Source organism: Mytilus edulis, chromosome 11 (genome assembly GCF_963676685.1).
Source record: "Mytilus edulis chromosome 11, xbMytEdul2.2, whole genome shotgun sequence".
Classification (NCBI taxonomy): domain Eukaryota; kingdom Metazoa; phylum Mollusca; class Bivalvia; order Mytilida; family Mytilidae; genus Mytilus; species Mytilus edulis.
The window spans coordinates 2,539,666-2,555,663 of record NC_092354.1 but is presented as its reverse complement, the minus strand read 5'-3'; the positions used below and the strand labels follow the sequence as shown (position 1 = coordinate 2,555,663).

At 33.8% G+C, this 15,998-nt stretch overlaps 1 protein-coding gene and 1 long non-coding RNA gene across 2 annotated transcripts in view; one reads left to right on the top strand and one right to left on the bottom strand.

Annotated features, from left to right (window-relative positions):
• LOC139493899 (uncharacterized) overlaps nt 1–15,998 on the bottom strand; it is a 426,642-nt gene that overhangs the window by 40,874 nt on the left and 369,770 nt on the right. The gene's annotated exons all lie outside the window — the stretch shown is intronic.
• The window catches only part of LOC139493894 (uncharacterized), a 482,493-nt gene that overhangs the window by 420,699 nt on the left and 45,796 nt on the right, over nt 1–15,998 (top strand). The window contains exon 9 of the mRNA XM_071282058.1: nt 10,985–11,074. Coding sequence (XP_071138159.1) covers nt 10,985–11,074 — 90 coding nt within the window. The remainder of the gene's footprint in view (nt 1–10,984; nt 11,075–15,998) is intronic.

The window sequence follows — 15,998 nt, the reverse complement described above, 5'->3', positions numbered from 1 at the left end:
TACTCCGTCAACACACCTAACACCAATCCTACATTACTGACACAACTACCTTCTCATCATATTCCACCAACACACCTAACACCAATCCTACATTACTGACACAACTACCATCTCATCATACTCCACCAACACACCTAACACCAATCCCACACTACTGACACAACTACCATCTCATCATACTCCACCAACACACATAACACCAATCCTACATTACTGACACAACTACCATCTCATCATATTCCACCAACACACCTAACACCAATCCTACATTACTGACACAACTACCATCTCATCATACTCCACCAACACACCTAACACCAATCCCACACTACTGACACAACTACCATCTCATCATACTCCACCAACACACATAACACCAATCCTACATTACTGACACAACTACCATCTCATCATACTCCACCAACACACCTAACACCAATCCCACACTACTGACACAACTACCATCTCATCATACTCCATCAACACAACTCACACTAATCCTACACTACTAACACAACTATCATCTCATCATACTCCATCAACACACCTAACACCAATCCTACATTACTGACACCACTACCATCTCATCATACTCCACCAACACAACTAACACCAATCCTACACTACTGACACAACAACCATCTCAAGATACTCTACCAACACACCCTACATCAATCATATACTACTGACACTACTATCATCTCATCATACTCCACCAACACACCTAACACAAATTCTATATTACTGACAACTACCATCTCATCATACTCTACCAACTCACCTAACACCAATCCTACACTACTGACACAACTACCATCTCATCATACTCTGCCAACACACCTTACACCAATCCTACACTACTGACACAACTACCATCTCATCATACATCACCAACATACCTAACACCAATCCTACATTACTGAACCTACAATCATCTCATCATACTCTACCAACACACCTAACACCAATCCGACATTACTGACACAGCTACCATCTCATCATACATCACCAACAAACCTAACACCAATCCTACATTACTGACACCACTACCATCGCATCATACTCCATCAACACAACTAACACTAATCCTACACTACTAACACAACTATCATCTCATCATACACCATCAACACACCTAACACCAATCCTACATTACTGACACCACTACCATCTCATCATACTCCACCAACACAACTAACACCAATCCTACACTACTGACACAACAACCATCTCATCATACTCTACCAACACACCCTACATCAATCATATACTACTGACACTACTATCATCTCATCATACTCCACCAACACACCTAACACAAATTCTATATTACTGACACAACTACCATCTCATCATACTCTACCAACTCACCTAACACCAATCCTACACTACTGACACAACTACCATCTCATCATACTCTGGCAACACACCTTACACCAATCCTACACTACTGACACAACTACCATCTCATCATACATCACCAACACACCTAACACCAATCCTACATTACTGAACCTACAACCATCTCATCATACTCTACCAACACACCTAACACCAATCCGACATTACTGACACAACTACCATCTCATCATACTCTACCAACACACCTAACACCAATCCTACACTACTGACACAACTACCATCCCATCATACATCACCAACAAACCTAACACCAATCCTACATTACTGACACTACAACCATCTCATCATATTCTACCAACACACCCTACACCAATCCTACACTACTGACACAACTACCATCCAATCATACTCCACCAACACACCTAACACCAATCCTACACTTCTCACACAACTACCATCTCATCATACATCACCAACACACTTAACACCAATCCTTCATTACTGACACAACAACCATCTCATCATACTCTACCAACACACCCTACACCAATCCTACACTAATGACAAAACTACCATCTCATCATACTCCACCAACACACCTAACACCAATCCTACATTACTGACACATTTACCATCTCATTATACTCCACCAACACACCTAACACCAATCCTACACTACTGATACAACAACCATCTCATCATACTCCACCAACACACCTAACACCAATCCTACACAACTGACACAACAACCATCTCATGATATTCTACCAACACACCCTATATCAATCATATACTACTAACACAACTATCATCTCATCATACTCCACCAACACACCTAACACAAATCCTACATTACTGACACAACTACCATCTTACCAAACTCTACCAACACACCCTACACCAATCCTACATTACTGACACAACTACCATCTCATCATACTCCACCAACACACCTTACACCAATCCTACACTACTGACACAACTACCATCTCATCATACGCCACCAACACACCTAACACCAATCCTACATTACTGACACAACTACCATCTCATCATACTCCACCAACATATCTAACACCAATCCTACATTACTGACACAACTACCATCTCATTATACTCCACCAACACACCTAACACCAATCCTACACTACTGACACAACAACCATCTCATGATATTCTACCAACACACCCTACATCAATCATATACTACTGACACAACTATCATCTCATCATACTCCACCAACACACCTAACACAAATCCTACATTACTGACACAACTACCATCTCATCAAACTCTACCAACACACCCTACACCAATCCTACATTACTGACACAACTACCATCTCATCATACTCCACCGACACACCTTACACCAATCCTACACTACTGACACAACTACCATCTCATCATACGCCACCAACACATCTAACACCAATCCTACATTACTGACACAACTACCATCTTATCATGCTCTACCAACACACCCTACACAAATCCTACACTACTGATACAACAACCATCTCATACATCACCAACACACTTAACACCAATCCTACATTACTGACACAACTACCATCTCATCATACTCCATGTACACACCTAAAACCAATCTTACACTACTGACACAACAACCATCTCATCATACTCCACCAACACACCTTACACCAATCCTACATTACTGGCACAACTACCATCTCATCATACTCTACCAACACACCCTACACCAATCATACACTACTGATACAACAACCATCTCATACATCACCAACACACTTAACACCAATCCTACATTACTGACACAACTACCATCTCATCATACTCCACAAACACACCTAACACTAATCCTACATTACTGACACAACTACCATCTCATCATACTCCACCAACACACCTAACACTAATCTTACACTACTGACAACATAACCATCTCATCATACTCCACCAACACACCTAGCACCAATCCTACACTACTGACACAACTACCATCTCATCATACTTTATCAACACACCCTACACCAATACTACACTACTGACACATCTACCATCTCATCATACTCCACCAACACACCTAACACCAATCCTACATTACTGGCACAACTACCATCTCATCATACTTCACCAACACACCTAACACCAATCCTACATTACTGACACAACTACCATCTCATCATACTCCACCAACACACCTAACACCAATCATACACTACTGACACAACTACCATCTCATCATTCTCCACCAACTCACCTAACACCAATCCATCATTACTGACACAACTACCATCTCATCATACTCCACCAACACAACTAACACCAATCTTACCCTTCTGACACAACTACCATCTCATCATACTCCACCAACACATCTTACTTCCATCTAATCACATTCCACTAATGCACCTCACACCAATCATACACTATTTATCAAAACTACCATCTAATCATACTCCAACAACACACTTTACTACCATCTAATCACATTTTACCAACAGATCTTACACCAATCATACACTGTTTACAAAACTACCATCTAATCACATTCTACCAATACACCTTACACCAATTATACACTATAAACAAAACTACCATTCAATCACATTCTACCAATACACCTTACACCAATTATACACTATTAACAAAACTACCATTCAATCACATTCCACCAACACACCCTACACCAATCATACACTTTTATCAAAACTACCATCTAAGCATACTCCGGCAACACATCTTACACCAATCATACACTACTAACAAAACTACCATTTAATTATACTCCAGCAACACATCTTACACCAATCATACACTATTAACAAAACTACCATTTGATTATACTCCAGCAACACATATAACTATCATCTTCAGGGATGATTCCAGGTGTTTTCAAATCGGTCCCTTGAATATCAAATTGGGAATTGTTATCCCAATTGGGATTTGTTTATGCCGATAAAATCTTAGACAAAATAATATCATTTTCCTGTAAAAAGGGAAAATGTATTATTTAGTTTCACCTGTACATGTCTACACTGATTGAAGAAGTTATTGGATTGAGACCAGGGAAGTTGTAATACATGAGTATCATTGCACATGATGCACTATCATCTTAACAGTTTGGTAAACGAGGCCTATTACAAAAACAAATATACCAGCAAACATAAACCTATGGCCAGCCGTTTAGCTATTTATTCGAATTTCAAATTATCTCATAATATATAAGATATCTTATATAATATATAAGATTTATATAAGATATCCTATATAATATATAAGAGATCTCATTATATAGTTAATTGGATATCATATTTAGAAAATTATATTAAGATATCTTATAAATTATATGAAATATCTTATAAATATACTTTATATAAGATATCTTATATAGTTTATAAGATATATCATCATGATCATATAGTTTATAAGATATCTTATATAATTTTTAAGATATCTGATAAAGAAAATTATTTGAAATATCTTAGGCCACGGTTTTTTAATTTGTTGGGTTTATGGATTTTCCCATGAAAAAGTCGGGTCGGTCGGTCGGGAAAAAAAAGAAAAAAAAAATATCTTTCAAGACAGAAAAAATAATGCAAAATAAATATACATTTCACCTTTCTAACAAAATGTTTTTTATGCTATTTTGTCATCATTTCAAATTTAAGTTCGATGAAATATTCTTGCTGAGCTCAGCTGTCATAAATATCGCATGTCTAATGATTTGCAGTAAAAAAGGGGGGTGTTCACAGACAAAGACGAAATTAAATCGTCTTTTTACAAACAAGAAAAACAAATTCTCGTAGCTCTTAATCAATTCCAGAAAACTTGGTGAGTAATGTTCTTCAAAAACGAAAACTGATAAAGAAAAAAATGTAAAAATCCTCATACGAAAATAAGTTTCAACACAAGTGTCAAAAACGTAATAGACTTGTCCACGGAAAAAACGAGAATATCGGGTTAATCTAGTGTCATGCATTCCCGTTTTTAATCCAAATGGACGATACTTTTTTTTTTATCCATGAAAAAAGAAAATTCTAAATGACTTGTTGATATTCAGAACTTTTACTGCCAAGGTGCTTTCCACCTGTCCACATTTAAACAAGTCTATTTCTATGAGATAATGCATCTAACAAACTAATGACAATTAAGGGAAACGAACTTATTGTGTAATGGGTTTTAAACACAGATTTCGTTCCGCAAAATTATTTGCGTAAACAACATTTCAAGGTCAGTTATAATTGATTTGTCTAATTTTAGAAACGTAAACTGGAAGTTTTATTTTTTCACAACAGAGAGTGTTATCAATTTTGTTAGTGATTCATGCATTTCATTTCATAAAAAAAGAAGAATTTAATTATTTTTCAGGGATATTGTATTTGTTTGGGTCGGCGGGAATAAAAAGCATGAAAAGTCAATTTTATTTTTATTCTAAGAATCGGCAAAATCGGGTCGGCGGATCCGTAAACCAACAAATTAAAAAATCCTGGCCTTATAAACTATTTAAGATATCTCATACATTATATAAGATATCTCATGAACTATATAAGATATCTTACAAACTATATAAGATAACTTATGAACTACTATATACGATATCTTATAAAGTTTATGATATATCTTGAGGTTAGATTATATAGCAAAACTGCTGCCATATTAACCGCTGAAAAACATCATCCATTGGGTATTTTTTTCAACAGATCATCTGTATAAATTTACCTTGATTTTAAATGGATTTCAGATTGAACTGGCCAATTGTCGAATTAAAGGGAAATTCCGTGATTTTTTACTTATCATCTAATTATGTTCATCTTAACATAAAAAAAACATTTGCAAAGTTTTAAATTGATATTCCTTCTAATAACGGACAATGACGGAGAAAATCAAGTATTTGTAACTTTTTTGGTTGAATTCTCGAGTGGGTCGTGACGTATTAGCCCGATTTATTGAATTCTGGGAAAAAATAAAATCTGTTTAACTCTTATAGCTTATCGACAATATAAGTAATTAAAAGCACACAGCTGATGAATGGTCGTAGTTATTAACCACAATATAAGAATGAACGATAATGAATATGCATATACCGTTTTGTATTGATTGAATTAAACTCCTATAAAATTATCTCTAGTAAATGTTTTTGAATAAATTTAATTAATTATTGTTGAGATCTTATTCATAAAATATTTATTGAACATTTTTACTGATATTGAACGGAAAATATTTCAGTTCTATTTACCGTTATTGTTTTGATAATCATTTCAATGCAACTAATGTGTGAGCAGAGTGTGTATATTATTTTGTAAAGGTCACTGTATATTTCTCAGCTTGAGGTCAATTCGTTTACCTTGTAGCTATTTAGCCACAGGTGTGAGTTCAAGCGTACACAGGTATAAATGTTGTTATTTGGAACGGATAAACAGAAAGGATTAGAAAGAGTATGATGTCACGATGTTAATACACTAAGATTTAATACACGATGAGAATAAAGATTCAATAATTAAATTGTGTAAATTAATTGAAAATAAAATTCAGATTCGTAATTCCGAAAATGTATAAAAATAAAAGGAAACAATTTTTTAATACTTTCTTAGCGGCAATTGGCGTAAAGATTCAAATATTAAGTAAAAAATAGTAGTTTTAATCTTTAAATGCAATATTACCCAATTTGATATACCATGATTGTACATCTGTTTGATATCATTGACTTTACCGGAATTTCTTAACTTGTATTCAAATCTGGCTGTGTTTAAATGCTAATAAGACTATTGCAATTTTTTATTTGACAAAAAAATACAACATACATGGTTTTTTTTTTAGTTTCTTTTTAACATTTTATTCTTACATAGTTAAATCATTTGACAATCATTTACACAAAGCTTTTGTGAAAAAATACCAATTATCTAAGGTAAGGCATTATTTTTTTTAAGGATTTTTGAGGATTTTTTTTTTAATTCTATGATAATATTTGTGCAATGTTGAACATGATAGCCGTTGTAAAGATTGTTGCCAATCTTTAATTTAAAAACAATATCTTTGGTTTCTGGATATTAAATAATGACTAAACATCTTTTAAAAGTATAAGAGATTATTATTATCAATAATAATAAATACAGGTAAATGAAATACAATAGATTAAAACGTTTGAATGAGTTTTTTTGTGTATGCAAAATTACCTCTTGGAATCTTTGAAGATCTGTTTAAATTCGTTTCGTTATCAGAAAGATCCGGTTTTTATAGACCTTAGCACGCCTTATCCTTGCGTGTAAGAAAATAGTTCGCTACCGGTCAAGGTTTATCATGTAAACAACTGTCAGTGCGTAAATAAATATGAATTATAAAGAAAGCAAACACGATGTCATACAAGTCTCGACACCGATTCAACAATATAATGCATGTAAATACAAGTAACTAAAGAAATGTAGGATTCATAACAAGCTAGAAAACAAAGATGTTATCCGAACGCCACATGTTGGCGGAATTTCGTAACGTTAAATCGGCAACTGTCAAATTTGCCGGGAACGACGTTACGTTTACTATAAGGTACTGCCGCGGTATTTAACGTTCACAACAGCCGTCATTAATCCAAATAAGTAATACAGTAGTTGTAATAAAAGTTATATTTTAGTCCTGCATAACTGATATTGACGAATTTAGAATAGTTCGTCCATACATCGTTGTTCTTGAAACAATCATTATTAGTATACATGTAAGTTTCCTGACGTATAAGAGCCATTGAGGCTGAGCTCCAGAGAAAGCAGACTAGTAGCGTTTCGTTCTTTTGTTTGTTGGGAAAGGAGAGGAAATGCAACCGCTTGTACAGATAAACGACAGAATTACCATACAAGCATTTATAGTCAACACAATTAGAAACAGTTCCCATTGTTAGACGGGGAATATGAAGGCTTTCAAGAATGAACAAGTGACATGTCTAACTCGAACAGTTAGAAAACGGACTATCGACATCGACCGCTTGTTCTTGATATTTGAAATTGTATGCATATATACGTATACGTTTATGATAGTGATGAATTTTTGTGTCTGACAAAAACTAAATTCCTTTTTGGTTATATCTTGCCATACGTTTATAATGGTTTGTAAGGTGATTACTCAAAATCGTTATTTGAAAATCCTGTTTGTGAGATGTATATTCATTTCAATACAGAAATTTTCGTCTATATATTTCACAAGTGTATAACACAGAGAAGCTCTGAAGGTCCATTACTCCCATTTTGTTTGGGTGTGAACCATCGATGTTGACAGCAATATCAAAGAATAAGATGATGATGGTAGAAAGAACTATGGGCGTCATGTGGCAAATATTACATGCATATCAGACAATGAGTTGTCAATCTGTATGAAAAGATTTCCAATACAACCATATTATTGTGAAGGAATGTTTACATGCTATATTCTCGTACTAGTATAACAGGGTTCTTGTGGCGTTCACCTTAGACACACATCTTTTTAACGATGTTTAAAAAAAAGACAGAACCAATTTAATGTCATATTTCCCTATTTTTTAAATATAACTAAAAGTCTTTCATCTGACAAGAATACCCCTATTTAGCGGACAAGTAATTTATTCTTTTTTCTGTTATTGAATACCAAGAAAAAAAATAAATCCCGAAATTAATTTGAAACTTTGATACTCAAAAGTTTCCCAGCAAAATATTCACATCCCTTTGGGATAATTAGTGTTCGTCCAGTGGCATATATAACAATTGTGATGACGAATTCCTTCCTTTGTTCGAGAACAATCTTATTGAAATATAAATCTGTGATTTTACTATATCCACAACTTCAATGAACCAAAGCAAAAGTTATACATCGACCTGTATTTAAATCAAATTGGTTCTCTTCTTCTTCTGGTATACAATAGTCTATCGACATTTGATGATTACATACTGTTGGCATACGTGGACCAGTCTATTTACAACACTTTTACCCGTATTTATTCAAAATATATGTTTTTTCTTATGTTCAATGTATACATGTATATATTTTAAATTGCGCTATAGTTCCGTAACTTTCTATCCAGTCGTATAAACGAATCGTCGGCAAGTGCGTACATTTTTTTAAATCAATGTTTCTGGTATGTTTCAATCTGTCCTTCACTTTTGACAATGAGTATATATTACATTTTCCCAAATTCACCCTTGGAAAAAATATTTAAATAGATTTTAATTTCATCAAATCTTATTTTTTGGGTATTATTTATATTTTTATGAATAATATTCTTTACACCAGAAATGTTATTTATAAACAAGCGTATGAGTTTGGTAATGACAAGTAAGACAGAGTTGTATATTATACATCTGATAGTTCAAAATGGGAAGTTAAAAGTTATCAGCCGTGTACATGCACTGATCAATACCTGCAGAAGTGAAACGATGCGTGAACTTGCAAGCCAGACAGGAAATCGCTTGAATACCGGGACGTGTCACCTGACACCCCTCACAATACCTTTGGAAGTAATACCTTTAGCCATGCTGGTGATCAGAAGAGGGAAGATCAAAATTTATTTGAAAACAGTTTATTACTTTAAGGAATTATGAACAAATTAGATTTTCGAAAACAATTTTCACGGTACACTTATTTATGATTTCAACTTTGACTTTTCACCTAATTCCAATATCAAGTTTAAAAACAACAGACCATGGTAATTTAAAGAATATTTTCCGTATCGAGTTAGTTAGTCGGATAAAACAACCGTACGATTGACAAGATTACGATTACATCGGTTACTGTAGTTTTGTTTCTTTGTGGTTTATAGACATATCATTTCATTAATCGGGGGAAAGAAGACAAAATGGCGGATAGCAGAGAATTGATTTCATGAATGGTCTATCATCAACATTTTTTCCAACAAAAACATAACGGGCGATCTGCTTTTACGAGATCGGCGCCCATTAAAATTTATTCATCAATGCTATACAAAAATTTGAATCTTTGTCGATGTCTGCTTTGACATCTGTTTGTCAAAAAGCATGTTTTTGATCAACCTGCTGAGCGATCTACTTATACCAGATCTAATACTGCCATAATATTTTAATCAATTGAAACCGGCTGCGTAAATTATTTACCTCATGTTGACATAATTAAATCGTTGGTAATAAAATGCGATTGTAGTCAACATTCTTATGTTATCCGGATTTTACTACGTTTTGACAACAAACTATGAAAATTATAGTTGCCGTGCTCAGTGACGGAAATTTTTCCGGCAATACCAATTTTTATTTTATTTTCCTGAATTGGGAATTTATATTCACATAAATTTTTCGGGGGCCGCTGACCAATTTAAGGGCCGCTTTTTTTTAAGCGGCCCTAAACTATATAGTGGAATCATCCCTGATCTTATCACATTTCACCAACACACCCTACACCAATAATTCAATAATTTCTTTAACAGCAAAATCTCAAATATTATTCATTGATCTCTTTATAATGACACTTCATATTTGTTGTTGGTTTAGGTTCACTGGTTTTTATTTCAAGTATATATAAATAAGACAACATTCTGCATTGCATAGGTGAAATTAATGCTACAGTAACCTATTATATAATGTTATACAGTTTTTGAAATAAAAGATATATATGTGTATAATTAATGAAAGATTATTTGATTGTATTTCAGGGTAAGACTCCTTATGATCTGGTAAAAATATACAGCGTTGATGATGAAGAGGAAAAAAGGAAAAAGGAAGAAGTGATGGACTTCCTTAAGGTAAATAGTCTTGTCTTACTAACTTGAAAAGATATTCACAGATTATAAGAGACAAAACAGACTTGGTACAAAGAAATTACAATAAAACGGTTGCCTGTAGTTTTTAAGGTCATTGTAGTATTTGTTGTCAGTTAACAATGTAAGTTGACAATTCAAAGCTTGTTGTCTAATACATGTTGGTATATGTGAAAGACAAATGTTTGAAATCTGTGCTCTCATCTGTTGGATGTCTCTTATTGTATGTGTCTTCTCCTAGGTTTATACATCAGATCATGTCCTTGTAGGTGTCATCAGTTTGGTATCTCCTAGGTATAAACATCACATCACATCTTTTTTGTGTCATCAGCTTGCTATCTCCTAGGTATATACACCACATCATGTATGTGTCATCAGCTTGTTATCTCCTAGTATATACATCACATCATCTCCTTTTATGTGTCATCAGCGTGGTATATCCTAGGTATATAAATCACATCTTTTTGGTGTCATCAGCTTGCTATCTTCTAGGTATATACATCACATCATGTCCTTGTATGTGTCATCAGCTTGCTATCTCCTAGGTATATACATCACATCATCTCCTTTTATGTGTCATCAGTGTGGTATCTCCTAAGTATATAAATCACATCTTTTTGGTGTCATCAGCTTGCTATCTTCTAGGTATATACATCACATCATCTCCTTGTATGTGTCATCAGCGTGGTATATCCTAGGTATATAAATCACATCTTTTTGGTGTCATCAGCTTGCTATCTTCTAGGTATATACATCACATCATCTCCTTGTATGTGTCATCAGCTTGCTATCTCCTAGGTATATACATCACATCATGTCCTTGTATGTGTCATCAGCTTGACTTCTTTAAAGCTTTATATTTTAGAAGGTTGAAGACCTGGATGCTTCATACTTTGTATATGGATGCCTCATGTTACGAAGTTTCAGTCAGTCACATGTCCAATGTCCTTGACCTCATTTTCATGGTTCAGTGACTACTTGAAAAAAAGTTAAGACTTGTTGTAATGTTAATTTCTCTCTTATTGTAAGTAATAGGATAACTATATATGGTATGTGCGTACCTTGCAAGGTTCTCATGCCCGTCAGACAGTTTTCACTTGACCTCAACCTCATTTCATGGATCAGTGAACAAGGTTAAGTTTTGTTGGTCAAGTCCATATCTCAGATACTATAAGCAATAGGTCTAATATATTCGGTGTATGGAAGGACTGTAAGGTGAACATGTCCAACTGGCAGGTGCCATCTGACCTTGACCTCATTTTCATGGTTCAGTGGTTATAGTTAAGTTTTTGTGTTTTTTGTCTGTTGTTTTATACTGTATGCAATAGGTCTACTTTATTTGGTGTATGGAATGATTGTAAGGTGTACATGTCTAGCTGGCAGGTGTCATCTGACCTTGACCTCATTTTCATGGTTTTGAGTTTTTGTCTTTTTTTCTAATACTATATGCAATAGGTCAACTATATTTGGTGTATGGAAATGTTTTATGATCTTTATGTCAGTAGCACAGGTTTTATTTAACAGTGACCTAATTTCACGTTTCATTGCTTAGTGTTAAGTTTTTGTGTTTTGGTCTGTTTTTCATAAACTAAAGCAATATGCGAATTATATTTGTTGTATGAAAGAATTGATAGCTGTACATGCCTGCCTGGCATGGTTCATCTGACCTTGACCTCATTTTCGTGGTTCATTGGTCGATGTTTAGTTTTCTAGGTTAATGTTAAGTTTATGTGACAGTTGTAATAAAGCTTTATATTTAGAACTATCAACATAATATAAATGATTGGTAAAGAAGGCGAGACATTTCAGCGTGTACACTCTTGTTAGACATAATTTACCTGCTCATGAGTTCGCATTGAAAATTTAGGATTAATGCGCTCCATACTATATAAGTGAAAACATTAAACATGGATTAAAAATTGGCAGATAGAAAGGTGATACATGTACATGTTTTAAACAAGGGAAATAACAATGAACATTCTGAAACTGATTATACTAATAAGGGAGACAACTACATATGATGAAGACTCAGGTAAATGTCATCGGTTCCTGGTCACACCTAAACTAAACCTTTTTAAATTACATACAAAACAAATAAATCACATCATCATTAAATAAGCAGTGTGCGGTAAATTTACTCTAGTGAGATATGGCATGGTGGTAAAGATGTCAGACCACCAATTAACTCACTCCAATTTAGAATGTAAAGTTCTATATTAAAATAGTCCTTCCCTAAAAAATATATAGTGCTTTTGATGTCATTGTTTACTTAAACTAACCAAAACATTTGCAAAAATGAAAGTTTTAGTGAAAGAGAAATATATTTAAACCATTTTTATACGCCCGTCTTGTAGACGGGACGTATTATGGTATATGTTGTCCATCTGTCCGTCCGTCGTCCACACTTCGGACAATAACTCAAAACACTTTCACCAATTTCCATGAAACATAAGTGAATTGTTTATATCTATTGACGTAAGCTCCCTTTGTTTTTTTTTAATTTCAGATTTTAAGTTTTGGATTTATGGGGCTTTATTCATAAAAAAGGGGGGATTTTCAACACTTCGGACAATAACTCAAAAAGGCTTTCACCAATGTCCATGAAACTTTGGTGAATTGTTTATATCTATTGATATGTAAGCTCCCTTTCAATTTTTATAAATTTCAGATTTTAATATAATAAGTTTTGGATTTATGGGGCTTTATTCATAAAAAAAAAGGGGGATTTTCAACACTTCGGACAATAACTCAAAAAGATTTTCACCAATGTCCATGAAACTGGTGAATTGTTTGTATCTATTGATGTAAGCTCCCTTTCAATTTTTATAAATTTCAGATTTTACTTTTCCGTGTTATGAATTTTTATGCTTAAAAAAGGGGGAGGTTTTCCAATTTCCACTTTCCACTTTCACAAAATTTTATGCAACTTTGATAAATTGTTTATATCTATTGACATAAGCTCCCTTTCCATTTTTATAAATTTTAGTTTTTACGTTTTCTTAAGTAATGAATTTTTATACTTAAAAAAGGGGGATTTTATGAAACTTTGGTGAATATATTAATGTAACATCCCTTTTGATTTGTATATATATATTTCTAGTTGATCATATAAATTCATTTAAAGCACAAAAGACAAGTTAAAAGAGCAACGGGCGTATCATGCGCTAAAGCGCAGCCCTTTATTAGACATAATTTACTAGCTCATGAGTTTGCATTAAAAATTTAGGATTAATGCGCTCCATACTATATTTATTTAAGATTTCCAGAAAAATCAGGGACTATGTTTAGTAGTTACCTTCGGACTGTTGGTATTTTACTACAAGTGAAAACATTAAACCTGGATTAAAAATTGGCAGATAAAAAGGTGATACATGTACATTTTAGGATATACCTGCTTTTTATGAAATTATGCTTAGGTAAAAAATTAAGAAAGCTGGGACAATTGAAAAAAATTTGTTGGAAAAGGTAGGAATTTTGAATTGGTGGTCTGACACCTTTAAAGCAAGAAACTGTGAATCACAAAAATCAGAAAACTATTGATTTTTTAGCTCACCTGGTCTAAAAAGCCAAGTGAGTTTTCTCATCACTTGGCATCCGTCCTCTGTCGTCGTCCGTCATCGTTAACTTTTACAAAAATCTTCTACTCTGAAACTACTGGACCAAATTTAACCAAAATTGGCCACAATCATTAGGATATCTAGTTTAAAAAATGTGCCCGATGACCTCGCCTACCAACCAAATTGTCCGACACGGCTAAAAATAGAACATAGGGGTAAAATGCAAGTTTTGTCTATTATTTTTTGAAATGTTATAAATAGAGAAAATCTGAAGGGAACAAAAATATTCAGAATGATGAGCTCTACCAATTGCCCATATACATCAAAACTGTTAGACATATTCTTATAGGAGTTATTGCCCATAAATGACAAATTTTCCCATTTTTTTTCATTTGTGCCTATTATCATGAAAACTATGATATTTAGAGAGAAACATTTTTTTTCCGTTACAGTATGCCTTATATGATTTAAATTATAATATATACTTTAAATCACACAAATGATCAGCAAGGCAAGATCTATTTAAAAGTCAAATTTTGTCTCTATAGTTTATAGTAGACTGTCACTCTTCATAGGAGTGATTGCTCTTAAATGAGGATTTTTTTTTACCTTCTTTTGTGTTTTGAGCAAAAAGTAAAGAAGATAGAGTGAAACTAAACAGACTAAAAAATCAGTAATACAAGATCAACAAAAATAGAGATTTTTGTCGTGAAGTCTTATCTCGTCTACAACGTTGGAGAGTGTCTTTTGTTTGATGTGCACATAGACAAAGGTGAGCGACACAGTCCCTTTAGGAAGTACACCACTAATTAATGGCCCCATTGCTTTCTATGTTAAATTCCTCAATTTCGAGTGGTCACAGCTCTTTTATCTTAAGTTCAAATAAAGTGACAATCATTGCATGTCAAAGCAACACCTTCTGGTGTCCTGTACTGAAAAAATCAACATACCTTACATTGCATATAAGAAAGAACTGGTTTCCGGAACTTCGGATGTACCAAAACAGGTACTTCCGATCTGACAAAAAGGCAAAATGTACCCTCCTTTTAAAATTTCATGCCATTTTTTTATTATTCAAATTTATCAGTCAAAAATTGTTCTGCAATGATCACCAGTCATGCAGCTTTCATTTGATTTCAAAATTAATAAAATGTTCTAAATATATTGAGAGTTATGTCCATGCGTAGGAACTATTTTGTGTTAAATATGTACTACTTTCTGGTATGTGCTTTCTGGCCGGGCCTGAATTAGTGGTGTTACACCTATAACAGAACCAAACTTGCTATATTGACTTGAGCATTACTTTATTTCATTCTATGATCTATTTCAAGCAATAAAAAACATATAAAGCT